At 44.8% G+C, this 26,010-nt stretch overlaps 1 protein-coding gene across 2 annotated transcripts; it reads left to right on the top strand.

The window, feature by feature from the left end:
• Positions 1–297: 297 nt before the first annotated feature.
• On the top strand, positions 298–24,165 carry VIPAS39 (VPS33B interacting protein, apical-basolateral polarity regulator, spe-39 homolog). Of its 2 annotated transcripts, XM_004010815.5 has the most exons (20): positions 298–384; positions 3,377–3,469; positions 4,101–4,203; positions 6,159–6,302; positions 7,439–7,477; positions 7,831–7,895; positions 8,608–8,664; positions 11,629–11,721; positions 12,405–12,438; positions 12,942–13,044; positions 15,035–15,062; positions 16,407–16,480; positions 18,103–18,178; positions 18,622–18,756; positions 19,358–19,399; positions 19,718–19,807; positions 21,020–21,106; positions 21,681–21,770; positions 22,190–22,294; positions 23,154–24,165. In XM_004010815.5, the coding sequence occupies exons 2-20, from the start codon at positions 3,377–3,379 to the stop codon at positions 23,172–23,174; spliced, it is 1,479 nt and encodes a 492-aa protein (XP_004010864.3). In that variant the 5' UTR covers positions 298–384; the 3' UTR covers positions 23,175–24,165. The 2 variants fall into 2 exon arrangements, with proteins under 2 accessions (XP_004010864.3, XP_060274411.1); XM_060418428.1 differs by having other exon boundaries at positions 22,190–24,165.
• The last annotated feature ends 1,845 nt before the right edge of the window (positions 24,166–26,010 follow it).

Below are 26,010 nucleotides of genomic sequence, written 5' to 3'. Positions count from 1 at the left end.
AACCCTTCATCGGCCCCGCTTGGCCTCACGGGAGTTGTAGTCTTGTCGAGTGATCCACGGGATAACCTCGGAAGGTCGAGCTGAAAGGAGAGGAAACGGGCTTAGGCGAGGTGCGCTGGGGATTCTGGGAGTTGTAGTCAAGAGGCCGCCGCGGCCTGTCCAGGCAGAACCTGATTGTAGAGGCGGAAGGAACTACAACTTCCAGCATGGCGTGCGGCGCCTGTCTCGACCCTTGGTTCCTACACCCACCCCAGCGCTCCCGCCCCCTCCTTGGGACTATCCCCTTCCGCCCCTTTTGTATGCCGCACAGCCTGTCTAGAAAGGCTGGACCCTCGGCGGCGAAGTCTGGCGCTGACCTGAGAGGGAGGGCTCGGTGTGGAAGAGGTGAGGGTGTCCCAAACTCCTTGGGCTACATATCTGGCCGAGTCCAGCCTCTCCGCATCCATATCCTTTCCCCTCATTGTCTGAGGCGTCCCTCGACCTCCCTGGCCTGACTGTTAACTCCAGTTCTGGCGATCCCTGGGCTTGCACTCGAGGTTGGGGCCGCGAGCGAGTCCAGACAACTGATTTTGAACAAACATTTATTGTACCAAGGTTCTGGGCTCTGGCCTCTGCGGTGGATCTTTGTTTCCTGGACCCTTCGCCCACAGAGCTTTCCTAGTTTAATCCACGTTTCCTCGTCTCAGTTCGTCACCTCACTTGTGTAGGCCTGGCTTTGAAGGAAGTTAAATGAGTCCGAATCTAACTTCTCACAGGCTGGTTTCTGCGGTGTCATCAGGCAGAGAGCGTGTTGGTTGTAGATATATTTTGGCCAAGTCGTTTTCCTTCCTTTGTCGTATTCCTGCTCTTCCGTGAGATCTGCTGCCCTGTATGGTGGGATCTCAGTAAACAAGTGACAGGGACAAGCCTTTGAAGTGTTTTAAATAATTTTGAAGTATCTTTCTCAGCCCCTCTTAAAATTGTACCTGATTGCTTTATAAATTTTAGAACCATTAAATCATTGTCTTTTTTACTTGCTGAGGAAATATAGTTTCTGTCTAGCCCTAGAAGTACAGATTAGTGTCAAGCGTCCACTGCCTTTGCATAGTTAAGAAAAGATTCCAGAAATCCTCTGGTGGATTAAGGGTTTGTTAAGACTCATGCTATGCCTATCTGTAGATACTGTAGTAATGACCTGCCCTCAGTTTTCCCTAGAGTGATAAAAAGACGATGCAAATCAGAGTGGAAATGACCCAGGAGATAGAAAACCTGGATAGGAGCAATTAGCTTTAGCTTAAAAACTTTGGTACTTAATCCTTTTGTGCCTCATTTCCCTCACAGTGAAATGGAATCTGCTAGGCTTACTTTGAAGAGTTGTTCTGAGTCTTTATAAACTGGCACCTGTACCATGGACATTTACCTGCTTTGTGGACATCTTCAGTGTTTGTGATGGCTACTCAGAGTTTTTATATCAAAAATTTAAACTTTAGGAATGCTTAGAAATATTTTTCTAGCTTTCTCCAAGATATTGATTTATTAATAATAAAAATTAATACTAAACAAATCTTTGTGTCCGCACATGTGCTTTCTGTGTGGTTCACTGGCTTCAGCCTCACAACAGTCTTACCAGGTATGTTTCTGTTTTTAAGTCCCATATTTACAAATGGCAGAGATAGAAAGATGGCAGAAGATATCCTATACTAAAAGGAGCTAGCCTTTAGTATTTACTTTATACTGGGGACTTTTGTTAGCTTTTTCTTGACTCTTTATTCTTCACTCCAACCCTGTGAGGTTGCCTGTCACTTTCTCCAAGGCTTGGAAGTGAGATTGTTTACCCAGGTTGCTGAGAATCGGAGAGACTGACATTTGAATTCAAGTCTGCCTGGCTACAAAGCCTATGCTTGTTGCAATATAAAGGATGACTTTTTTTTTTCTGCTAGCTTTTGTGTTTGATTTTACTCACTGCATTAAATATACAAAAGGATTTTTAAGCTGTGTCTGAGTTCAGTAGAAATCAGTGATATCTGCCATGGGGAAGGATCAGATGGTAAACACTTCTCAGCCTGCTTTGCCATTCCCAGACCCCCCGACAACACACCGAGTGAGGCAGAGTGTGTTAAGGCCACTGGGAGTCTCAGTGGGTCTGCCATGGGGAGTGTTTCTTAAGCTTCTATTGAGAAAGGTGCTATTGAAATAGAAAAAGCAAATACATCCTTTAGAATTGGACTCTCTGTAGCCTTTGGAGTTATTTTTGGCACTGAAAAATTTGGTACCTGGTTCTTGGCTTAAATCAGTTTTCACTCTAATCCAGCTGGCATGGATAGTTCAGTTTGTGATTCTAAGGCAAAACTTTTTTTCAGGGCGAAATCTAATTTTAGAATAGTTATGAGAGGGACTTGTTGTGTTTTGACTGATACTTTATAGACTTCCTTCTTTGGCTATGCCCTCATTTCCCAAATTTTGGCCAGTACTTGTTATTAAATTAATCATGATTTGAAGTTGAAGTTACAAGCAGGCAAATTCAGCTTCCTTTAGTTGCTTACTTGCCATCAAGAATTCAAGAAGCACATGAGAGAGTAAGATGTCTGTGAGTTTTTATTCTCTGTGGTATTCCCCGCGCCTAGAACAGGGCCTGAGAGGTGGCACACAACGGATATATGTTGAGTCCATGAATGTAGTTACTATCTGTTTTGTTCATGCTTTGATTAACCTTGTGTATTCAGCAAAGTTCATGATGCATTCTTGTAACACATGCCTGGTTTGCACTTTCACCTTTATACATACTTATACTGGGGCCTCCCAAGTGGCGCTAGTGGTAAAGAACATGCCTGCCAGTGCAAGAGACCTAAGAGACACAGGTTCGATTCCTGGGTTGGGGAAATCCCCTAGAGAGGGGCATGGCAACCTACTCCAGTATTCTTGCCTGGAGAATCCTGGGGACAGTGGAGCCTGATGGGCTACCGTCCAGAGGGTCGCAAAGAGTTGGACACGACTGAACTGACTTAGCATGCATGAGAGTGTATAAGTGAGAAAAGGTATATATGCTCCATACTCTGTTGTAGAGTCCTTCAGAGAGGGACTGTGTTTTGTACTTCAGATACCCCTTACATAATAAAACACCTGACTGAGTGCCTGAGATAGTGTTTTGAATGAAGTAGCTGCTCTAGGAATGAATGACTATTTGTGGGTTATCAGACAATCAAAAGTGTGATTGGATTGGTTGGAGACCCAAGGATCTGATTTTATGTGGCCTCCTCAGTATTTCTTCACCAGACACTTTTTGTGCATCCCTGCCTAGAGCAGGGAATTTGTAGTCCAGGAACCCAAAGCTTTTGGAGCTCTTTCGAGGGGAATCGAGAAAGAGACATACAGTATACCTCTCTTCCTCTCCCTCCAGATGAATCGGACAAAGGGTGATGAGGAGGAGTATTGGAATAGCTCCAAGTTCAAGGCTTTCACCTTTGATGATGAAGATGATGAGCTCTCACAGGTGGGTTTCTGTGAACACTCTCGGAAGTTCTCACCCCTTTCCTCTGAGTACCCTTTCCCTTGCATCCTCGGTAACCTGTCTCCATTAGGCTCAGCAGTGCTTTCAGTTAGATCTTTAGAAGACTCTTCATGGAGAAGAACCCTGGGAAAAGAGAGGAGTTGTAAAAAGCCAACTCCCTGCCCTTCTTCCTTTACATTCTTAAGATGATTCATTTCTTTCCGTTTTTTTTTTTTTTTTTCAAGAACCCTAAGTCTTTTATCATGTTATATTATTATTATTTTTGAAGGATGAACTGGATTGGGAGTTTTATCTTTATCATGTCTGTTTTACAAATGGGGGAAACATTCATTTTTGGAAAGATGGGAAATTCCGTACAAAGCAAGTCAATACCAGGAATAGGATTAGAATTCAAAAGTGGCTTTGACTCTTCCTAACCTTTGCCACTGGACTCCAGTGTTGGCTAAATAGCAGTTTCTTTTCTTGGCAAACGTCTGGTGGGCTAGGTATTCGATGGCAGAAAGGTTAAAATATTGGCCATTCTCAAGTCCAAGTTCCTCAGCCTTCTTGGCTGTCAGAGGGAGAGGTGAGATGTGATGACTGCCTAAGCGCGCTGCCTGATGTCCGTCCGCAGTTAAAGGAATCCAAGCGGGCAGTGAATAGCCTTCGAGACTTTGTGGATGACGATGATGAAGATGACCTGGAGAGAGTCAGCTGGACCGGGGAACCTGTGGGAAGTAAGTACAAAAGACCCTGGGAAGGGATTAATTATTCAGGATTCTTAGCACTCATAAAGTCTCCTCAATACTTGTCAGGATAGGGAACAAGGCTAAGCTATTTTCAGATGAGCATACATCTGGAAATTTGCCCAGGAAAGGGTACTTGGGGAAGTATGGTAGCAGTTTCCATACGGCTGTCTAGGTCTGCTGTCTGAGGGCTAATGTTTGGCTGGTTATTTCAGACTTACCTGGGATGCTCGTTAAAATTAGATTCCTGGGCTTCACTCGAGAGACTGCTTCAGTAGGTCTTGACGCTGGGTGTGGGGTGGCGGGTAGGGCGGGGTCTCAAATGACAATAAGCACTGCTAATGTTCTGTTTCGCAGTCATATTTGAGAACTGCTGACTTAAATGCTCACAACTGCCTGGCAGAACTGACTTCCTTAGCCACCAAGTCCCACTGCCTAATCATTCTCTAATACCACCTAACACCTTTGCTGGGTCCATCTGATTTTTAAGCATAGTTTTAAAGGTTTGTTTGTTTGTTTGTTTTAATGGGAAATACTGTCACATGATTTAAAAAGCAAAAAGTATTCAAGGCATACTGTAGTAAAAAGGATTCCAGGCGTACTGAGAAAAGTTACCCTCACACTGTCATGCGTCTACTTCGTTTTCAGGCCCTGCCAGTCCCCAAAACAACCGCTGTTGTTTGCTTCCTGTGTATTCATTTAGAGATGCTTTCTGCTTGTGGAACTACATATAGGAAAATGAACCCCCTTTTTTACACCAGGGGTGGCATACATTATACCCTCCTCTTTTTTTTTTTTTTTAAACTCTTTATTGAATTTGTTACAATTTTGCTTCTGTTGTTTCATGTTCTGTTCTTTTGGCCAGGAGGCATGTGGGATCTTGGCTACCTAAGCAGGGATCGAACTCACACCCCCTGCATTGGAAGGTGAAGTCTTAACCACTGGACCAGCAGGGAAGTCCCGTACCCTCCTCTTTTTAATGGATAATATAGCTTGAAGATCTTTCCAAGTTTTCTCATGCTGCCTCTCCCTTTTTAAAAATAGCAACATAGTAGACACTGTATGCAGTTCCCATAATTTGTGTAACTAGTCCACTGTTGATGAGCATTAGATTGTTTCCAATCTTTTGTTGTTTATATTGCTGTCAGTGACCTTGTATTTTGCCCATGTAAGAGTATCTGAAAGTTCAGTTCCTAGAGTGGAATTTCTGGCAGAGGATATTTGCTTCTGTGTCGGTTAGATGTTGCACCAATTTGCACTCCCACCTAGCAGTGTCAGAGTGTTCCTTTTTCCCCACAGCCTTGACAGCACAGGGTGTTCTCAAACTTTTGGGTCTTTGTCAATCTTATAGGGGGCAAATGGTATCTCAGTGTGCTTTTAAAAGATACTTCTTTATCTTCAGCTGCTCCAGGTCTTTGTTGCTGCGTGGGCCTTTCTCTAGCTGCAGCGAGCAGGGTCTGCTTACTAACTGTGCACAGGCGGTGGTTTCTCTTGTTGTAGAGCATGGGCTCTACGTGCGCGGTCGTCAGTAGCTGTGGCACATGAGCTTAGTTCCTCCATGGCCTGTGGGATCTTCCCAGCCCTGGGATCGAACCTGTGTCCCCTTGCATTGGTAGGCAGATTCTTAATCACTCGACCTCCAGGGAAGTCCTAACTGTACTTTTAATTTGTGTAATTCTCTTATTAAGAGTGCAGTCGAGTACCTTTTCATATGTTTAACAGCTGCTTGTATTTCCTTTTCTTTGATCCATTTATTCATTTCCTTTGCCCTTTTTTTCTGTTGATTGGTCTATGTGATTCTGTTCTTTCTCCCTGCCCCAGTATTTTAAGTCCCTGTTGGCAAGGGACCAGGGCTTCTGATGAAAAGCCTTTAGAGTTTATTGGAATGTGGATGAGGTGGTGTTATTTTGGATGAGAAGGACTGTCTACATTTTGCTGTCTCACAGGTATCTCATGGTCCATCAAAGAGACTGCTGGTAATAGCGGGTCAAGCCATGAGCGTGAGCAGCTGAAGAACCGAAACAGCTTCTCCACCTACACACAGCTACCCAAACCCCCTTCTACCTACTCTCTGAGCAGCTTTTTTAGAGGTAAGAGCGATGGTTAAAGGGACAGAGTTCCAAAAAACCAAGGCTGTGATTTTCATTTACTCTGTAAGAAAAAGATACTGAAGTATAAAAATCTTTGGAGCTAGCTGTTAGGGATCAGAAAGGGGGAGAAATGAGGGAAATTCAGAGGGGTTGGACTGGGTTTCTAAAACACGATAAACAGAATTGATGTTAACCTTGTGACATATATTCAGAAATGGGTCTAGGTCAGAATCCCTCCCTGCCCCTGCCCATTTCTGTTACTCAGAAATGGGTCTAGGTCAGAATCCTCCCTGCCCCTGCGCATTTCTGTTGGGAAGCCTTGTGCACTGCTGGTGGGAATGCAAAATGGTACAGCCTGTGTGTAGAAGACACCGGAAGACTGTGGAAGACAGTTTGGCAGTTTCTCAAAAAATTAAGTGTAGGATTGCCATATGATCCAGCAGTCTACTTCTGGGTATATACCAAAAAGAATTCAAAGCAAGGGCTTAAACAGGTATTTATACACCACGATTCAGAGTAGCCAAGATATGGACACAACCCAGATGTCCATTCACCGGTGAATGAATGAACAAAATGTGGCATCACATGCGATGGAATATTATTCAGCCTTAAAAAGGATCAAAATTCACATACGTGCTACAACATGGATGAACCTTGAGAATATTATGCTGAGTGAATGAAGCCAGACATACAAGGATTCTATGTGATTCCATTTCTGTGAGATGCCTAGAATAGTCAGATAGAAATAGAAAGTAGATAGTGGTCACCAGGGAATGAGAGTAAGGAGGAAAGGGAGTTATTGTTCAGTGGGTACAGTCTCAGTGTGGGATGATCAGAAAGTTCTGGAGATGGATAGTAGTGATGCTGGTACAGTGTGGATGTACTTAGTACCACAGAACTGTATCCTCCTTAAAAATGGTGACGTTTATGTTAGGTGTATTTTACCACAATTAAAAGAGAAAGTTCCTCAGTGCCTTTTATTTCCATGGTACCTCAGATTTCTGAAGTTGAGTAAAAGCTTTTTTAAGCCTTAAGTTCTCATATTTTCACAAAAAGGTTCTGTGTGCACTGCATCCTAAACTGAGTCTGGATGGCTCTGACTTTAACTCTTGGCCTTATGTGTTCTTTATCTTTAGGGAGAACTAGACCTGGAAGTTTCCAGTCCCTCTCTGATGGTAGGCATGGACTCTCTTCTCTTGATTACTGTGGGAGATGTTACTGATCTGGGGTACAGCTTGGGGAGTCATGGGGATAAGTGATAATTAGATGATGACACTTCTTCTGAATCTATCATCATTATTAGAGGAATTTTCTGATGCTGAATAAGCAGGTTGAGACCATTCAGGCCGTGGGGTCCAAGGGTAGCATTTAGGGATGCTGTCTTTGGGTAGGAACTGAGATCTACTCGGGCTTCCCTTCTTTGGGCCATAAAGGTACCTCGGGAGCCCACAAGTCAAGCAAAGGGAGCCGTGGAAGAAAGGCATGGCAGGAAGATGGTGTCCTCAGTCCCTTGCCTGTTCTCTTGCAGCTCTGTCAGACACGCCTGCCAAGAGCTATGCTCCAGAGCTGGGGAGACCCAAGGGGGAGTATAGGGTGAGTTATATCTTACGATGGTCATGACACTTTATACAGTTTGACGTACTTGAACATTTGTTATCTTGTTTGATCTTCCCAAATCTCTGAGCAGGTGTTATTTTAAAAATTGGATCTCTAAACATTAGAGCTTGCTGGGAGTCTCACAGCTAGTTACATGGTGGAACTGGAACTCAAAGTTTTTAGTTTGTGATTCAGCCCTGGCGTATCCTTATCCATTATGCTGCCATTTTTTAGGTTGTGCTTTGAAACATTTGATCATCACTGCAGTCTAGAAGCTTGGTGGAGCTCATATTCACACGAAGCGCATGAAAAAGCAAATTGACTGAAAAGGAAAAAATGATATCATAAGGTCCAAAAAAAGAACATGTTTCTCTCCTTTCCTTCTGTTGGCAAAACCATTAATTAGAGTCCCAAAATGGCCTCTAGGGTCTGAAATTCTGAACCACTTACATGTCGGGCTGCCGGCGTTGTCAGTTGGTCCATTCCCCCTTTGATCCAATTTGTCCTGCCTGTAAAATCTCTGTCCCGGTTGCTTAAGAAACTCAGGACCAGACCATCCTAGTTTTGTTTTTTTTAATCTATCTTCTTCCACAAAATACTTCCCCTCTAGGGACTACGACTATAAGCATGAGGTGAGGAGCTGATGCACTGATAATTCTGAATTCTGATCCTTTCACTTCCTATAATTCATGTGTTGCTAATATTCCAGGATTACAGCAACGACTGGAGCCTCAGTGACACAGTGCGGCGCCTCAGGAAGGGCAAGGTAAGGCCCTGGGGAGAGGATGTGGAGTTGGAATTTTTTTTTTTTGGAAGCTGAGCAGCTTGGCCTTTCTCTTCAGTTTTGTTAAATGAAATGATTTTCAGGAGGAAAATCATTCCACTAAGATGGCAGTTCAGCTGCAAAATTTCTAATTCTCTAGGGTTTAGTGTTGTTTTGATGGGGAAGTGGGAAAAGAGTGATGGATGAGAGGGAAAAGTAGTGCCTTTAAGAGTGAGAGCAAATCTTTCATGTTTAGGTCTGTGATCCATTGTGAGTTAATACAAAATATATGGTGTGAGGTACAAATGGACATTCATTTTTTTCCTATATGGTTCTCTGTTTGCTCCAACACTATTTGTTGAAAAGACAATCCATTTCTGCACTGGTCACTTTGGTGCCTTTGTTGAAAATGAATTGACCCTATATATGTAGGTCTCTTTCTGGACTGTATTCTAGTTCATTGGTTTTTTTGTCTATCCTTATGCCATTACCAAGGCCTTGATTATTGTAGCTTTATAGTTAATCTTGAAATCAAGTCATGTAAGTTCTTCAACCTTATTCTTCTCTTCCAAAATTACTTCAGCCATTCTAGATCCTGTGTATTTCCATGTTAGCTTGTCAGTGTTATAAAAGAGCTGCTGGCATTTTGACTGAGATTGCATTGAATCTGTATTTCAATTTTGGGAGAATTGATATCATAATAATTATTGGGTCAAAATGGATCATAGTAGAATAAGCGCTAAAACTATAAAGCTAGAAGAAAATTTAGGTGAAAGTCTTTGTGATCTTGAGTTAGGCAAGGACTTGTTAACCAAGCATACAAAAACCATCAGACCAAAAAGGAAAATGGACTTCACCAAAATTGAGAAGTTTTGTTCTTTGAAAACATTGTTAAAAACACAAAAAGACCATTGCTGGGAGGAAATATTTGTAAAATACATCTTATAAAGTGTTTTCTCCAGAATATGTATATAAAAAATGATGACATATCTTCAGTAATAAGATAAGCAATTACATTTAAAAACTGGCTCAAGTTTTCACCAGTTATATCACCAAAAGCTGTGTGGCCAATAAGCACTTGAAAAGATGCTCAACGTTATCAGTTATCAGGAAAATGTGAATTAAAACTGAGATACCACTATACAGCCACTATAATGGCTAAGTTTAAAAATACTGATCATACCAAGCGTTGGGAGGATGCAAACAACTGAAACTCTCATATGCTGCAAACAGGAAGGTGAAGTGGTAAAACCACTTTGCAAAAGAGTCTGACAGTTTCTTACAAAATCAGACACACATTTAATTTAATTGCTAATAGACATTTACAATTCGGGAGAAATGAAAATTTGTTCATACAAAGACTTGTACACAGATGTTCATAGGAACTTTATTTATTATATATAACCTTTAAAATGGGAATAACCTGAATATCTGCTAGTGAGATCCCTTGTCAGATGGACAAGGGAAATTTTTGTGGTGATGGAAATGTTCTGTATCTTGATTGTGGTAGTAGTTAACATGGGATTATTGTCAAAACCCGCTGAACTGTACACTTAGATAGTGTATATTTTTATGATATAAATTGTGCCTCATTAAAAAGAGAACAAGTTGGGACTTCCCTGATGGTCCAGTGGTTCAGAATCCACCTGCCAGTGCCGGAGATGTGGGTCTGATCCCCAGTCTGGGAAGATGCCACAACTAAGCCCGTGTGCCACAACTACTGAGCCAGCACTCCGGATTCCTCGCTCCGCCACTGCTGCAGCCCGAGCTCCAGGGCCTGTGCTTCCCAACAGCAGAAGCCACTGCAGCAAGAAGCCTGCACACCACAACGTGAGAAGGCCTGCACGCAGCAACGAAGACCCAGCATGGGCAAAAATAAGTAAATAAGTTAATTAAAAAGAAATAAAAGTTGGCCTCAGATGGTCAGTCCCCTGCTGTCCCCTCCAGTGGACCCCATGCGTATCCCCTGTGGTGTGGCAAACGCCGCAGAGCCTCAGGAGTCCCCATGCAGAGAGCCCTTTGTCCTGGGACACAGGGCGTGGCCGGAAACGTGGCCGCCGCCTCGCCTGTCACACACCGCATGTTCCTGGGGAAGCTCGTCCTAAACCATTTCTAGAGGACCTGCTTATGGGTCCGGCTTTCATATGTAGCAGAGCAGCTCCCTCACTGTGATCTACTGAAAGGTGGTGCTCAACACCAGTGTTTGTAAAAGCAACCAACCAACCAAACAAAGAAAAACAGTTTTTTTTTAAAAAAGGAAAAAAAAGAGGAAAAAGAGAACAAGTGGTCTCCCTGCCTGTTGACTTTGGCAAGCCTTCATCAGGACACTAACCTCTTCCAAGGCATAAGGCTGAACTAGGGAGTGGGTGGTAGGAACCTCCTGGCTCATAGAGTGTTGGGGGCTGTTGTATAAAATAAAGAGGCTCTCCTTGGGGACCAGCATGTGTGCTCAGTCGTGTCTGACTCTTTGTGACCCACGGACTGTAGCCTGCCAGGCTCCTCTGTCCATGAAATTTTTCAGGCAAGAATACTGGAGCAGGTTGCCATTTCCTGCTCTAGGGGATCTTCCTGACCCACACAGATCAAACCCATTTCTCTTGCCATCTCCTGCATTGGCAGCTGGATTCTTTACCATTAGTGCCACTTGGGAAGCCCCAGGTGGCTCAGTGGTAAAGAATCCGCCTGCAGTGCAGGAGATGTGTGTTCAATCCCTGGGTCAGGAAGATCCCTTGGCGAAGGAAGTGGCAAACCCACTTCAGTGTTATTGCTTGGAAAATCCAATGAACAGAAGAGCCTGGCGGTCTGCAGTCCATGGGGTCGCAGAGTCAGGCATTACTAAGCGACTGAGCATGCATGTATATGTTGGGGAGATTTCAGGTCATTCTTGCTCTTCCTCAGTTTCCATTGACAAAGGAATATAGGAAATGGCCCTGTTCCTTGCACACCAGTTCTATTTTTATCTGGCAGGTCTGCTCACTGGAAAGGTTCCGCTCCTTACAGGACAAAATCCAGCTCCTAGAAGAAGCAGTAAGCATGCATGATGGGAACGTCATTACTGCAGTGAGTTGTGCCTTTTGTTGTTTAATTAATGCTTTCATCAGTTTCTGAAAGTCCAATCAGGATAGATTTTTTTTTTTAATCTTTATTTCTTTATTTGAAATATAGTTGATTCACAATCTTTTAGTTTCGGATGTACAGCAACATGACTCAGTTATATGTATTAATATATATATTTCAGATTCTTTTCCCTTATAGGTTATTATAAAATATTGAGTATAGTTCCTTGTGCTGTGCAGTAGGTCCTTATTGGTTATCCAGAGGATAGACTTTAATGTCAAGTAGAGACACTGGATTTCCTCTTGAAGTAGAAGATTCCCAGAAGTACGTGTTCTAAAAGCTCAGTTTGCATTGTGTGTGATACTCTTCATTATGACCCAGAAGTGGTAGGTTGGCTACTTTGTGTCCTCAAAAATAATCTGAAGGCTGAGAGATGTGAGAGCAGCCTCTCACAGAGGGAGGGAGGTGTCTCTTGCCATAAGGGGCAAGGGTGTGTGGACTCCCAAGACAGAGCTCATTCCATATGTCCGTCACCTGTCCTTTCATCACATCGAGAAACACCTTGTCTGGACCTGTGAAGATTCCTGATGAGTTGCTGGCCTCATTCCTAGTCATCAGGTGCTCAGACAGGGCCTCGTGTTTGGAAGGTTACGCAGAGTGATTCCTTCTTGGTTCTCTTCCTCTAGGTTCTGATCTTCCTGAAGAGGACGCTGAGTAAAGGTGAGCGTGGCTTGAGGGAGATCTGTAGTCAGTAAGGTGTCTGCTACACTTGAAGGGAGGATGGTCTCGTGGCTTTCATACCAGAATTCACCAGCATCGGGTCTACTTTCGGGATAGCTGGGGGGTCCTGAGGCTTCAGAGCACACACCCCAGCCCTGAGTCATTCCTCCTTCCGAGTAATAGCTACAGTGATTAAAAAGCCCCTCATTTACTGCACAGACGGATGGCTGTGTTGGTTTGAGGATGTGAAAGTCCACGCTCAGGGCCTGCTGGTTGGGTTGGTGAGAGCTGAAAGCTAACACAAAGGCTTAGCCTTGTCCTGGACCCTGGAGTGTGTTGCTGGTGGGTTGAGCCAGGGGTGGGCACTATCGTAAGCCATTCCTAGCTTCTGATGGACTTGGAGGAGATTATCTTAAGAATGTGTGAGTTGGGGGGTGCTGATTTCCTGTTGAGTAATAGGCTTTAATCTTTCCCCATCTAACTCCTTTCTTCCTGCCTACCAGAGATCCTCTTCCGAGAGCTGGAGGTGCGGCAGGTTGCCCTGAGACATCTCATTCACTTCCTTAAGGAGATAGGTGATCAGAAGCTGCTTTTAGACCTCTTTAGGTAAGAACTGATCATCTGGTCTGTAAAGTTTAAGTACTTAGTTCAGAGCACTCTGGGTGATACTACAAAGAAAGAGACACTGCCCCTTTTTTCTCGAAATGCTTATTAGACAAGATACAGTAAGGTGATGGGGAAATTCCCTGGTGGCAGTGGTTAGGACTTGGTGCTTTCATTGCCACGGACCCAGGTTCAGCCCCTGGTTGGGAAACGAAGATCCCACAAGCCATGTGGCATGACTGAAAAGAGAGAAAGAAGGAAAAAAGAAATGTGATGGGATAACTAATATTGCACCACAACCTGTAGTAAAGTGACTGGGTTAAGAAATCAGGCTCCAGAGGCAAGCACCTGTGTTGAATATTATCTCCATTACTTAGTTCATAGCATGACATTGAACAAGTTCCTCAACCTCTAAAAGCACCAGTTTTCATGTTTGTAAAATGGAAGTAATGTTGCCTACTCCAAGGTCAATGAAGGTGAAAGGAGTCCATGCATGTAAAGCGCTCAGCATAATGCCTGGTCTGTGGTATTAATATTTATTAACTATTTTCTAACAAAAGACCGAGACTAAAGATGCCCTTTTCACTGGTCCCTGGTGATGCCAGTGAGAAGTGCAATGGAAGAGCAGAAGAAGCAAATGTAATTTTCAATCAGGATATCTGAGGAGAACGTCATGGGAGTGATTAGGAATTGAGTGGGCCCTGTGGGACTGGGTCAGGTTCTGATGGGTAGAGAGGCAAGAAGCAGGCATGTCTGCTGGGGGCCTGGGGAAGGGGGTGCCCACTGGGGGCAGCTCTTCTGCCATGTTTTTCGTCCCTATCTCATTTCAGTTGTTAGGGACTTTTGCCCACTCTTAGCTTAAAACAGGTATATTATGTCCTTTCTTAAGTGTCAGGGCAGGGGGTGGAGCCTCTGTTTAGGCTGACATGTGGCCTGAGGTAACTTCATTTACCTAGTGGCCTCCACAGAGTGATGAGCTTTCCCAAAGACTCAGGTGGGGAGGGCACACATGGTCAGGGTCAAGATTAGAGATGGTTAGCCAGGAATTTGTAGAAACCGTGTTCAAGACGAGCTGTTCCCTCAACCCTTTCTTCCCTCCCTCCCTCTTTCTTTTCTTTCTCCCTTCCCTCCAAACCAACAACGCTTTTTTTAAGCATCACCTCTATGCCAAAGTAGTGATGTTAATTATAGTGGTCCTTGCAGAGTGAAAAAGCAATCAGATGACAAAAGTCCTTGTTCTCCAAGGCCTTACCACCTTTGGGGAGAGACAAAATGCATCGTATGCTGTACCTGAAAACAGTAGGGCTTCCCTGGGGGTCCAGGGGTTAAGAATCAACCTGCCAATGCAGGGAACATGAGTTCCATCCCTGATGTGGGAGGATCCCATGTACCCTGGAGTGGCTCAGCCTGTGTGCCGCAGCTGCTGAAGCCCTCACACCCAGAGCCCGTACTCCACACCAGGAGAAGCCACCGCGGTGGGAAGCCTGCGCGCCGCAGATAGAGTAGCCCCCACTCGGCAGAACCGGAGAAAGCCTGCATGCAGCAGTGAAGACCCCTCAAAGCTAAAGAGTGAATAAATAAATCTTAAAAAAAAAAAGAAAACAGCAGAGGAGGATAGTGTAGACAGTCTGTTTCCAAGACTACTGACAGAGAAGAGTGTTTTCATCTTAAAAAAAAAACAAAAACCCAGAAGACTACTGTGGGCTGAGGTTTTGCAGAGGCTCTGAGCCTTTCTGTCAGATCTGTTGACATTACAGTTATTAGTGCCCACAATGTCTTCCAGCTTCTGCTCTTCACTCAGCTCGGTAGATCAGGCACGTGTTCTCAAGGGGTTGCTGATGGTAGAGAGTTTGAGAAGAGAAGGGCTTAGCTTGTGTATGGAGGCAGATGAGTTCGGATGATGTTTCTCCTAGAACACTCATCTTGTTTTGTGAGGTTATACTGCCACGGATCAATAGATAAAAATGCGCTGCTCCCTTCTGCTTCTTCCCAGGTTCCTGGATAGAACAGAAGAGCTTGCGGTAAGTGTGGCCTTTGTTTCAGTTGGGGGCCTCTTTAAAAAGTCTAAGCCAAAACCGAGCCTACCGCACTGATTGACTATTTCCTTTCCTTTGGTATGGTTATGCCTGGGAGACAGAGGCATCTGGGAAGCCTGAGGACAATCCAGATCATGTACTGTTTTGTGTCTTTTGATATGCTCTTTTGATCGGGCTTCTGAATAAATTTTAAAAAAAAATAACCAAATGAAAACTGGCCTGGTCAATTTGGAATTTGTCTCTTAATTTCTAGTTGTTTTTAGTTCTTGATTTATAGGAGCTTTGGGATTTTGGCTTCTAATACCAAAGACAATATTGAACAAACAATATTGAGCAAACAGGGATAAGAAATCAGATACAGGTCATGAAGGACAATTGGTCAAGCTGCTGGTAAGGCACCCAATACACATTTTGGGTGAGAGCTCCATGACTAAGTGTTAAAGTTGATTTTCACCGTTGTAGACAAAACTCTTGTAATACAAGAATGAACCTGAAATTTTACAAAAAATATAATTTTCTTATTAAAACTTCAATAATCTATTTAAAAGGTTTGACATTATTGTGTAAGAGTAAGTATTTCTCGTTGCCGTCGATGTCAGAATTGTTCTTTTAGTCACTGTACCACACATTGGTGGTGATACATTTTTAAGCTTTGCACACCAGAGTGTAATTCAGGAAAATGTTTTCCAGTAATATTTTGTAAAAGGAACTTGTACTTAATACTCAAGGTGTGGGAAAATCTCAAAACCTTTTATCTTAATCTCTTCAAAATGATTAGGAATATGTAGTACTCATTTTGAAAAGCTTTTTCGTTTATATTTTTAATTTCCATAGGTTCAAAACTATAAGGAATTTTCTTCAGATAGCATTCATATAGTTCATTGTTTTGAAGTTTGATTAAACAGTAAAAATAAATGTGTTTTGGGTAACTCATTTTTATCTAAAGCTTTCATGTTTTCTTCATATTCTCTGTTATGTTTGAATTGAAGGTGATTTATCATGCATGCTGTTATATATGAATTCGGAGTTTTCCAACCTTATAAACCTTGGAATTGGCAAATCTGATAGTCTGCTTTTAGTTTATCCTCATAGAATAGGACAATCTCCTAAGAACAACATTTTCTCGAAACTCGTGGCTATTATATTGGATAATGCAGTTAGAGATAATAATTTTGAATCACTCTTCTCCCTCACCCCTCTGCCATCTATTCCCAGAAGAATCTCTAGTAATGAAGAGTTTAGCTTTTAAGCATGGAAAGCCTACTGACAGAGCTAACTCACCCTTCAGAGGAAAAGAAGTAGCTCAAAGTTCTTCTCTGTTTTTTGTAGCTGTCCCATTATCGAGAGCACTTGAACATTCAGGACCCTGAGAAACGAAAAGAATTTCTTAAGACATGCATTGGGTAAGTGGGGCAGAAATGTTTTTCACTATCAATACTGTTATACAGAACAATAAAGAGATTAAAAGAGGGTAGATGGATAGACGGTTGCAGGGAAAGGCTAACAGTGGGCCATACAAACATGATTAAAGATCATCTCATTCAGTGGTTCCAAACACTATTCCCCCATAGAGTTCTCACTGATTGGTGATAAATTGAGAAAAATAAAGACAGTGTAGAGAGCTGTCTCCTAAAGCTAGATTAATTTGAAAGATTGCATTTTATTCATTGATTCCCTCCCTTCCCCCGACTTCTTTTTGGTAGAAAAATGAGTTTTGAGTTTTGTGTGCGTGTGACCTGATGTATTAAAAGAAAAAAAACGGCAACATCTTATTTATGTATTGTTTTCAGTGTTACCAGTCCTTGAAACCCCACAGTCCAAAAACTAGTGATTCAGTCCAGCTTTTATCCAGAGTATAAATCCCTGTGAAAACCAACCCCATGTACTGTTCTTCCAGGGGTGGGGCACACACTGCTCTTGGAAGTGGCTTATTTCGTTGTTGGACAGCCTTTATTACTGCAAGTGCCTCCTTATATTGAGCTGAAACTTGCTTCCCTGTTTATCTTTCAAGACAGGTATAGAGTCCACCCAGTAGACCTTACTTGAGGTTCAGTGGTCACAGTTCTTTCCGTCATTCCTCATGTGACATGATTGCCAGGTTTCACATTTAGGAATTTATGTCAGTGCAATCCTTAGTTTTAACTTTAGCAGCTACTGAGCCAATGTGTCCTATGGCCTCTGGTAAACAGAAAAGTTAGAATACTGAAGTAACTGGAACCTTTTGCTGTCTTCTTTATCACTTCTAAAAATTGGCTATGGGCTCACACTTATCTGGGACAGTGTAATTCAATTTCAGAATTCTTCCTGGAGTGAGTGGAGTAGAGGAATAAGGCAGTACTTTCTGAAGGAAGGTCTGGGAACTGGGTGTTTAAATTCTGGCTTCTATTGCTGGCCTTACCCATTGACTTGCCAAATGACTTTTAGGCAAGACTGTTTGTCCGTCAACTTCTTCATATGGAAGGATATGATATAGTGATAAAGATGGGACCCTTGACATCGTGTAGAACTCTGAAGATTTTTACCAATCTACAGACATACTACCATGCTCTGTAATTTGAGTTTTATCTTATTACTCTGCATTAAAAAATGGCCAACATGTCAGTGCTCCTGAAAGACAGTTCAGCATTGACATTAGGCAGTGACTGGAATCCCTGAGCCTCCCTGGGATGTGGATGATGGGCAGTTGGCCAGGCACACTCATTGGCTGAGTGACTCGTTCTTCAGTCATTGCACCGCCCACAATGAGAGGATTCTGCCTCACTCCTCAGCAGAATCACTAGTGACTGTATGTATTTCGTGGACTTGAAGGCTCCCTGTCTAATTGGCAAAACCTTAAAATCCCGGCCAGAGGTCGCCTCTATTTCTTGCTTTCTCTCTGCCTTTCAGGGATGCTCTAAAGGGAACAGAGACCAGGATTGCAAAGCCCCATGAGCATCTTAGACTTAAAGTGGTGACCTGGATTAGGTAGGTGTGTTTCTTGTTTGAGTAGAGAGTGAGGTACTAACCTTCTTGCCCTCTCTCCCAGCTTGCCATTTTCAGCAGAAGATTCTGCACACATACAAGACCATTACACACTCCTGGAACGTCAGATCATTATCGAGGTTAGAATCCTTGTTTCTATTCTTTCTGCTTCAGTGCCAAAGCTCCGTGTCATTCAGCAGCTAGGAGACTTCTGCTCTGACCACATACATCATTTCCGGTTACCCTTTCTAAGAGTCTCTGTTTTCTTTCTCTGCATGGTGGCCTTCCCTCCATTGTCTCCAGGCATCTTTTCTTTTCTCACTTGCTATTAATCTGGAGCTATTTCCTCTTCATCCCAGAGCTCTGTTTCATCACTACTTCTCTGGTCTTCCTCTATCCAACTTACATCATCATTTTCTGGATCTTAAGCTCCTTGGGGCTCTCCTAGGCAGTTTCTTTCTTTTTCTCCTCTTCGCCTCTTTCCTAGGGTAGGAAACACATCTGCTCTAGTATTACAGGCTTCTCTCCTGCCTCTACTCCACAGACACTGTTCTTTTTTTTCTCTTGGCTCACTCCACCACAGGCAAACGATCGGCATCTAGAATTAGCAGGACAGACTGAGGTCTTCCGGAAGCACCCCCGCAAAGCGTCCATCCTCAACATGCCGTTGGTGACGACGCTCTTCTACTCCTGCTTCTACCACTACACGGAGGCTGAGGTGCGGGCCACACAGGGCGGAAAGGCCAGGCATTCTCCCTGCACAGGGGGGCATCCTTCAGAGCCTGGGTTCCCGCGTATTCTGTGTACAGTGGGTGCACATCACTCCTGGCAGCCCACCTGGGAACAGTTCCAAGAGGGGAAAAGAGGTCTGTATGGGTTCGCGTGGCTTCCGGTGAGCTGGCCTGCCCTAGAACACATCTGCCTGACCAGTGCTGGTGCTGTGAGCATCTCTGGTCAGAGGCCCAGAGTTTCAAATGGATTCCCACAGGGTAAAGAAGAGCAGCAGAGGGTAGTTACCTATGCATACTTTAATAGTTGTCTTGGAGAAGTGTGACTTTAATGATCCCATAGGTGGCCATGATCGTAACAGTCATAGGATTAGCAAAAAATTGGGAAATACTTTATACCTGTTAATCTAGTGCTCTTAAGCTGGATGGTGATGGCCAGCTAGACCTGATAGAGCTTTTCTCTTAAATTAATTTCCAGGTTTAAATGGTTACAGAGTGAAATGTAGAATGTCTAGCTAGTGGACAAGAAAACAGGAGATTGGTGGTATTTGAGAAAGTAACACCAAGATTCCTTCTCCACTTTCATCCTAGGGGACTTTCAGCAGCCCGGTCAACCTGAAGAAGACATTTAAGGTAGATATAAATTCAGCAGTGTTTAGTAAAAGTAGTATCAGAATCACTCTGTGGAGTGGATGTTGCTTTGTAACCCTGTGCAGTAAGTCCCTTGACGTTCAGGGGTCAGGGGAGAATGGAGTGAGTCTGTGGGAAGTGAAGGAAGGCCTTAACTGAATAGCCTGCAGCAGTGGCGGGGCTTGGAGACCCAAGAGCTTTGTGGATTGTAAGGGGCAGAATCAATACCAGGGAGTATTTTTGCCTGTCTCTCCAGAACTCTCAAGCCCCTCCCCTGATGCTTTTTTGCTTCTCTTAATTTCCCCGGGCCTCTGCTTTCAGATCCCAGACAAACAGTACGTGCTGACAGCGCTGGCCGCTCGCGCCAAGCTCCGGGCCTGGCATGACGTTGATGCCCTGTTTACCACCAAGGTGGGTGCCCTGGGGCTGTCAGCACTCCAGTGGAGATGCCGTCTTGCCATCCCACGCCTCCTGGGAGTCTCAGGTTTCACGCCTCCTGGGACACTCACGTTCCAGCTACTGGTTGACGTTTTTCCTTCAACATTTTATTTTCCAAAGTTTCAGATCTAAAGAAAACCAAAAGAGAATAATTAACAGTTTTCACCTGCTTAATGAACTTGTTCACATTTTTGCCATATTTGCTTTCTCTTGTTCTATATGCATTTTTTTTGGCTGAAACATTTGAAAGGAAACTGCAGACATTACAATACTTTAACTACTTAAGCATTGTTCTCATTTGTAACCACAGTATTATCATTCTTGAAAAATTACGTAAGAATATTATCAGGGAGTTCAAGAGGCGGGGGACACATGTATACCTGTGACCGATTCATGTTGACGTATGGCAGAAGCCATCACAATGTTGTAATTATCCTCTAATTTAAAAAAAAGAATATTATAATACACATAAATTGATTAGCTCTTTAGAGCTGTTTTTTGTTTGTTTTTGTTTGCTGTCCAGATCGTCAAGAATCTTGCTTTCTGTTCGGTTGTCGTGTCTTCGTTGGTTTGCAGTTTAAATATCCATTTTTCCATTATGGGTTTAACAATTTTTTGTTTTCTGCCTTTGTTATTTAATTAGAAACATTAACTATGAAAGCAGTACATGCCTGTGTCAAAATCAAACCCGCTGTGAAAGTGAGAGGGAAAAAAGTGAAGTTCCTCTTCCACTGTCCACCTCCTTTCTCAGTCCCTTCCTCAAGGCAAGCACTGTGAGAAGGTTGACTGGTAGCTTTCCAGACCTTTCCTCATGAATTTACAAATAAACATTTATGTAAATATAAAGATGTAAAGGGTAGGATTATTCTACCCAGAGAATTTCATACTATCAATGCAAATATTGTCAAGGAAACTGCTTGTTTCATTTAGCTGTATTTCAGACTTTTCTGCATCCTTGCCTATTCGAGCTAAGAACTTATAATACCTCTGACTCTTTTCCACCCTCCTGAGTTCCTTGACTTTGCTAAAACCCTCATCTTTCTTCCTTTCTCTTTTCCCCCTCCTCCCATTCATCCACTCTCACCAGCACGTTCTGCTAGTCCTACCACAAAATGCAGAGAGACTAGCTCAGAGTGGGTTGAATTTGTCTGACCTGCCCACGGCCACCCCATCTTCCTTTTTCAGAACTGGCTGGGCTACACCAAGAAGAGAGCACCCATTGGCTTCCATCGGGTTGTGGAAATTTTGCACAAGAACAGTGCCCCTGTCCAGGTAATGGTTTCCAGAGAGTCGAGTACAGGGTCTTCTAGGAGACCTGACTTTCAGCCTCTTTCTGCTTAGCAATGGGAGACTTGACCTGCTCTGGTCTTATCTTAAAGGCAACATAATGGTTGTACTGCACCTTGACCTAGAAAGGGCCAGGGAAGGAAGTTTTCTGCTCAGCCTTTAGAAGTATGACCCCAGACCACCCCCTCTGAGGAGTGTATGCTGTGTTCAGCCAGAGGGAGGCACACTACTCAAATGATACCGGAGAACTTAATGAGAAAGGCCATCAAGGAGCAGGGGGCACCGGGGGAGGTCAGACCCAGGGCATACCTGTTGCTGGCACAGGGGTCTGGCTCCAGGATGAGGAGAAGTGGGCCCTTCTCTTCCTTTTTGGGAGAACCTGGATTACTGCAGAAAGTCCACCTCATTGTCCATTGCAGACCTGGTCCTGTGGTTCGTGATGGGAATTGTAGACAGCAGGCACTGACTCTTTGCCTTCTTCAGGACTTTTCCCCTACCTTTCAGAACTCTGGGTTTAATACGGCTGAGAATCATTAATCAGAAGTACTTGTTTTCACAGATATTACAGGAGTATGTCAATCTGGTGGAAGATGTGGACACAAAGTTGAACTTAGCCACCAAGTTCAAGTGTCATGATGTCGTCATTGATGTGAGTCCCTCAGAAATGAGAGCCCTGAGATAGACCTCAGTGGACAGTGGGAGGCTTCAGTCTCAGGTCCTAGATCCTAAGGTGCTAATGTCAGTTTCCACTCAGTGCATAGTGTGGTCTGGCAAGAGTTAGTTTGGAGACCAGCTCTCCTTAATGGTTTGCCCAGTTCTCTGACTGGGTTTTCTCTGCTTTTATAAATTCGTTGCACTTGGAGAATTCATAGAACTAAATCAAGCCATGTAACCTCTGCAGACGTCTCTTCAGTGTGAAGTTTGCTGGGTGCTTAGCCCCACTGTCATCCCACCGCAGCTCCCTGGCTTCTCTTGGATCCTTGGCTCAGAGTGGGAGAGACAGAAGGAAAGAGGCCCTTGTAGATAAGGCTGACTGGAGGTTTTTATTGTCGTCTCTTTTGGTGATAGACTTGCCGGGACCTGAAGGATCGTCAGCAGTTGCTCGCGTACAGGAGCAAGGTGGATAAAGGCTCTGCCGAGGAGGAGAAGATTGATGCCCTTCTCAACAGCTCGGTGAGGGGCTGCAGCTTGCCCTCCAGTGGGCTCAGGAGACAGTTCTCAGAGGAGCATCAGGCACATACTCCCAAGGCCTGAATGGGATTGCTGTCGGCCAAGCCTGTGGATCTCTTGATAAGGGTCTCCTACGGGCCTACAGGGCAGAAGTCACTCCTGAGATGTGGGATGACTTAGGGTGGTTGGGGACCTTGGCTGACACTGATTGTAGTGCTCTGATCATTGTTAAACTTATCAGGTAGGAAGGACTAACCACTGGAAGTTGGAAACAAACATTATAGAATCAGGATATGCAAACTGTAGTTTCCTGGGGCTGGATGTGACCTGCCTATTGAAAGAAAGAAGTAGGTCAAGTAGATTTTAGCTACTTTTTTTTTCAATTTATTTTAATTGGAGGATAATTACTTACAACATTGTGATGGTTTTTGCCATACACCAACATGAATCGGCCACAGGTATACATGTGTACCCTGATTTTTAGCTACTTGGGGAACACAGCTGCCTCTTCTCTCATAGTATGGAGTTGCTGAGCTTATTGTTAACGTGGAGCTTTGGTGCCAGTTAGGTATTTTGGAATCTACTATAAGCTAAAGCTAGTGAATCTTTGAATCTTTGTCCTGAGGAGGGCAGAACCAGAATAAATGCCCTAAATCAGGCTTACAGAATAGGTACAGAAGAGGTGTTTAATCCATCTCTGAATAAATGAACTCCTCTCCCCAACGTTATTTTTTTTTTTTTCTCAGCCTTCCGGCTCCATCCTTCTTTTCCTTACATTACCTACCGGGAGTCCTTGTTGTATTGAATTCTGTCTGCCTATCTGTAGGGATCCATGAAAACTGATCATTGTTTTTTTCCCCAGCAAATTCGATGGAAGAATTAAGTGGCATCAGCTCCCTTGCAACCTGCCTCATTTCTTCCTTTTCTGCCTGTGAAAGTAGAGAGCGCTCTTCTTGGGAGAGTTACAGCATCACATCACTGGGGCCCATCGTCAGCAGGCAGTGCCTGCTGCTCGTGGGACAGAGACCAGCGCCTGGGCACTGAAAGCCTCAGACCGGTCTTCTGTCCAGAGACTGTCACCGAAGGGCCAAGATCTAAAGCTTTGCCTCATGAGAGAGACTCTTCACCTGGTGCTCACATGAAGGTGGGAATTAATTTCTAGGTTGGGCCCATATTGGGCAAGATGGCTTTTGGTCCGCAGAAAGTGACTGCTCCAAAAAAGGAGGTCTCCTAGACCGAGAGGTACCGGTGTCGTCGGGCGGCCACTCCACTCCCCTCTGCTGATTGTGACCTTGGACTTGGTGCTGGACGCTGGCATCTGCTCTGCAGGAGGTCAGCAGGGAACTGGAATGGCTGTCTCTCCGGGGGTGGGGGGTCCTCAGGAAGGGCCTCCTGCCTTGCCGGGACCTGTTGGAGGCACCCTCACCCCAGACTGTACAGAGTCCACCACCTCGCGGCAGAGCTGGCCCGCCCCCCTCTGCTGTCCTGGTCTTCCCTTTACAAACAGTGGTTCCTCTCTCCCTGCACCCCAGGGAGCCTGGTGCAGGAGATGAGGGCACCCTCCTTCCCGTTCCTCCTTCCCCCACCCAGGCCCCCCACTGTACATGAGTCAGCAGGGCTGGGGCACACGCTCCCTTTCTGCACACACGTCCTTGTTTCACTAGGAGCTTCCACAAGTTTCACCAGGGCTCACCTCAGCAGTGTTTCTGGTAGGCTACCAAGAGGGAAGGTTTGGTTTCGCAGTTGGTTTTCAAGAGGATATTCTGCAACGCCTGTGTCCTGTATTCTTGTGCCAACGTGAGCCTTTCTTCTCTGTGACTGACCTGGGTTTCCCAGGCACGCCTAGACGCCTAATAAAGCCTTTTCTTCCTTGGTGCCTTCTCTTTCCCTCCTGGTTATTTTGTACAGAGCCATGAAATCATTGCCCTGTCTCTTGGGACCGCTGCAGCCCTGCCTGGGTAAGTGCATGTATTGGCCTGTCAGCACCTCAGGTTATGGAGTAACAGTGCTATGGCAAAGTAGGGCCATGTGCTACTTTGGGATAAGTAGCCCCCGGCTGAAGGGAACGCCGCCCCCAGCTGAAGACCCGGCCTCTTGTCCCAGCTCTGTGACTGACAAGCTGTGTGGTGCTGGGCCTCATTGTCTTCGTCTGTGAGAGGAAGGCACAGTTCTCTCAGGGCTTGTGGAAGGCTGCGCTCCTGTGACTGTGGGAATAGGGGTATTCAGTTCAGTTCAGTTGCTCAGTCATGTCTGACTCTTTGCCACCCCATGAACCACGGCACACCAGGCCTCCCTGTCCATCACCAACTCCCGGAGTCCACCCAAACCCATGTCCATTGAGTCAATGATGCCATCACCCTCTCATCTTCTGTCGTCCCCTTCTCCTCCCCGTCCTCCTTTCCCAGCATCAGGGTCTTTTCAAATGAGTCAGCTCTTCGCATCAGGTGGCCAAAATATTGGGAGTTTCAGCTTCAACATCAGTCCTACCAATGAACACCCAGGACTGATCTCCTTTAGGATGGACTTGTTGGATCTCCTTGCAGTCCAAGGGACTCTCAAGAGTCTTCTCTTGAATTGAGTGGGGGAAGTGGTAGGGGAAAAAGACGACGCTGGTACAGAGACAGCAGGCTTTCAGGCAACGTGGTGCTCCTCTGGGGGCAGTTTTCTCCCCCAGGAGGTGTGTGTCAGTTTCTGGAAACACTTCTTGCTGCCGCACCTGGAGGGAGCCACTGGCTTCTAGTAGAGGCGAGGGATGCCACTGAAGAGCCTGCAGGGCACAAGCAGTTCCCTACGGCACAGAATTAACCTGCCCTCAAAGTCAGTAGTGCCAATGAGGAGGAAGCCTGCTCTCGGGATCACACTCCATCTTTGGCTCCTTCACTTTGCGTTTCCAGGTAACCTCATGTTTGCTGCCTCTCTCATCAACCCTCTTTTTAAAAAAGTTTATTATTTTTGGCTGTGCTAGGTCTTCGTTGCTGCAAGTTGCTTTGTCTAGCAGTGGCGAGGGGGAGCTTCTCTGGTTGTGCGTGAGCTTCTCGTGGCGGTGGCTTCTCTTTGTTGCAGAGCACAGGCTCTAGGGCGTGCAGCTGTGGTGCGTTGGCTTAGTTACCCCGTGGTATGTGGGATCTTCCTGGACCAGAGCATGAACTCGTGTCCCCTGCATTGGCTGGTGGATTCTTAACCACTGGACCACCAGAGAAGCCCCCCAACCGTCCTGCTGTTGAAGAAAGTGAAGCAAAGGTGAAAGTCACTCAGTCGTGTCCAACTCTTTGTGACCCCATGGAATTCTCCAGGCCAGAATACTGGAGTGGGTAGCCGTTCGCTTCTCCAGGGGATCTTTCCAACCCAGGGATCGAACCCAGATCTTCCACATTGCAGGCAGATTCTTTACCAGCTGAGCCACCAGGAAAGCCCAAGAGTACTGGACTGGGTAGCCTTTCCCTTCTCCAGCGGATCTTCCAGACCTAGGAATCTAACTGGGGTCTCCTGCATTGCAGGCAGATTCTTTAAAATGGGAGTTTAATTTGCTAAATTGTGCTGAAAGGAATTCCCTGGTGGTCCAGCAGTTAGGAATCCGCACTTTCAGTGCCGAGATCTCAGGTTCAATACTTGGTTGGGGAACAAAGATCCCACAGGCTGTGAGGTACAGCAAACAACAACAAAATGTGCTGAAGTTCTGGGCTGATCTTCAAACAGATACGGGTAACTTAACCAGGCTA

This window comes from Ovis aries, chromosome 7, assembly GCF_016772045.2.
Source record: "Ovis aries strain OAR_USU_Benz2616 breed Rambouillet chromosome 7, ARS-UI_Ramb_v3.0, whole genome shotgun sequence".
Classification (NCBI taxonomy): domain Eukaryota; kingdom Metazoa; phylum Chordata; class Mammalia; order Artiodactyla; family Bovidae; genus Ovis; species Ovis aries.
This window is presented reverse-complemented; position numbering and strand designations above follow the sequence as displayed.

What these genes read in the sequence shown, in the direction of transcription:
- VIPAS39 (XM_060418428.1), top strand. Translation starts at nt 3,377, where the DNA reads ATGAATCGGACAAAGGGTGATGAGGAGGAGTATTGGAATAGCTCCAAG. An exon ending in GACCCAAGGGGGAGTATAGG is followed by an intron (nt 7,896 to 8,607) that starts GTGAGTTATATC and finishes CTAATATTCCAG; the next exon opens with GATTACAGCAACGACTGGAG. An exon ending in AACGTCAGATCATTATCGAG is followed by an intron (nt 18,179 to 18,621) that starts GTTAGAATCCTT and finishes ACTCCACCACAG; the next exon opens with GCAAACGATCGGCATCTAGA.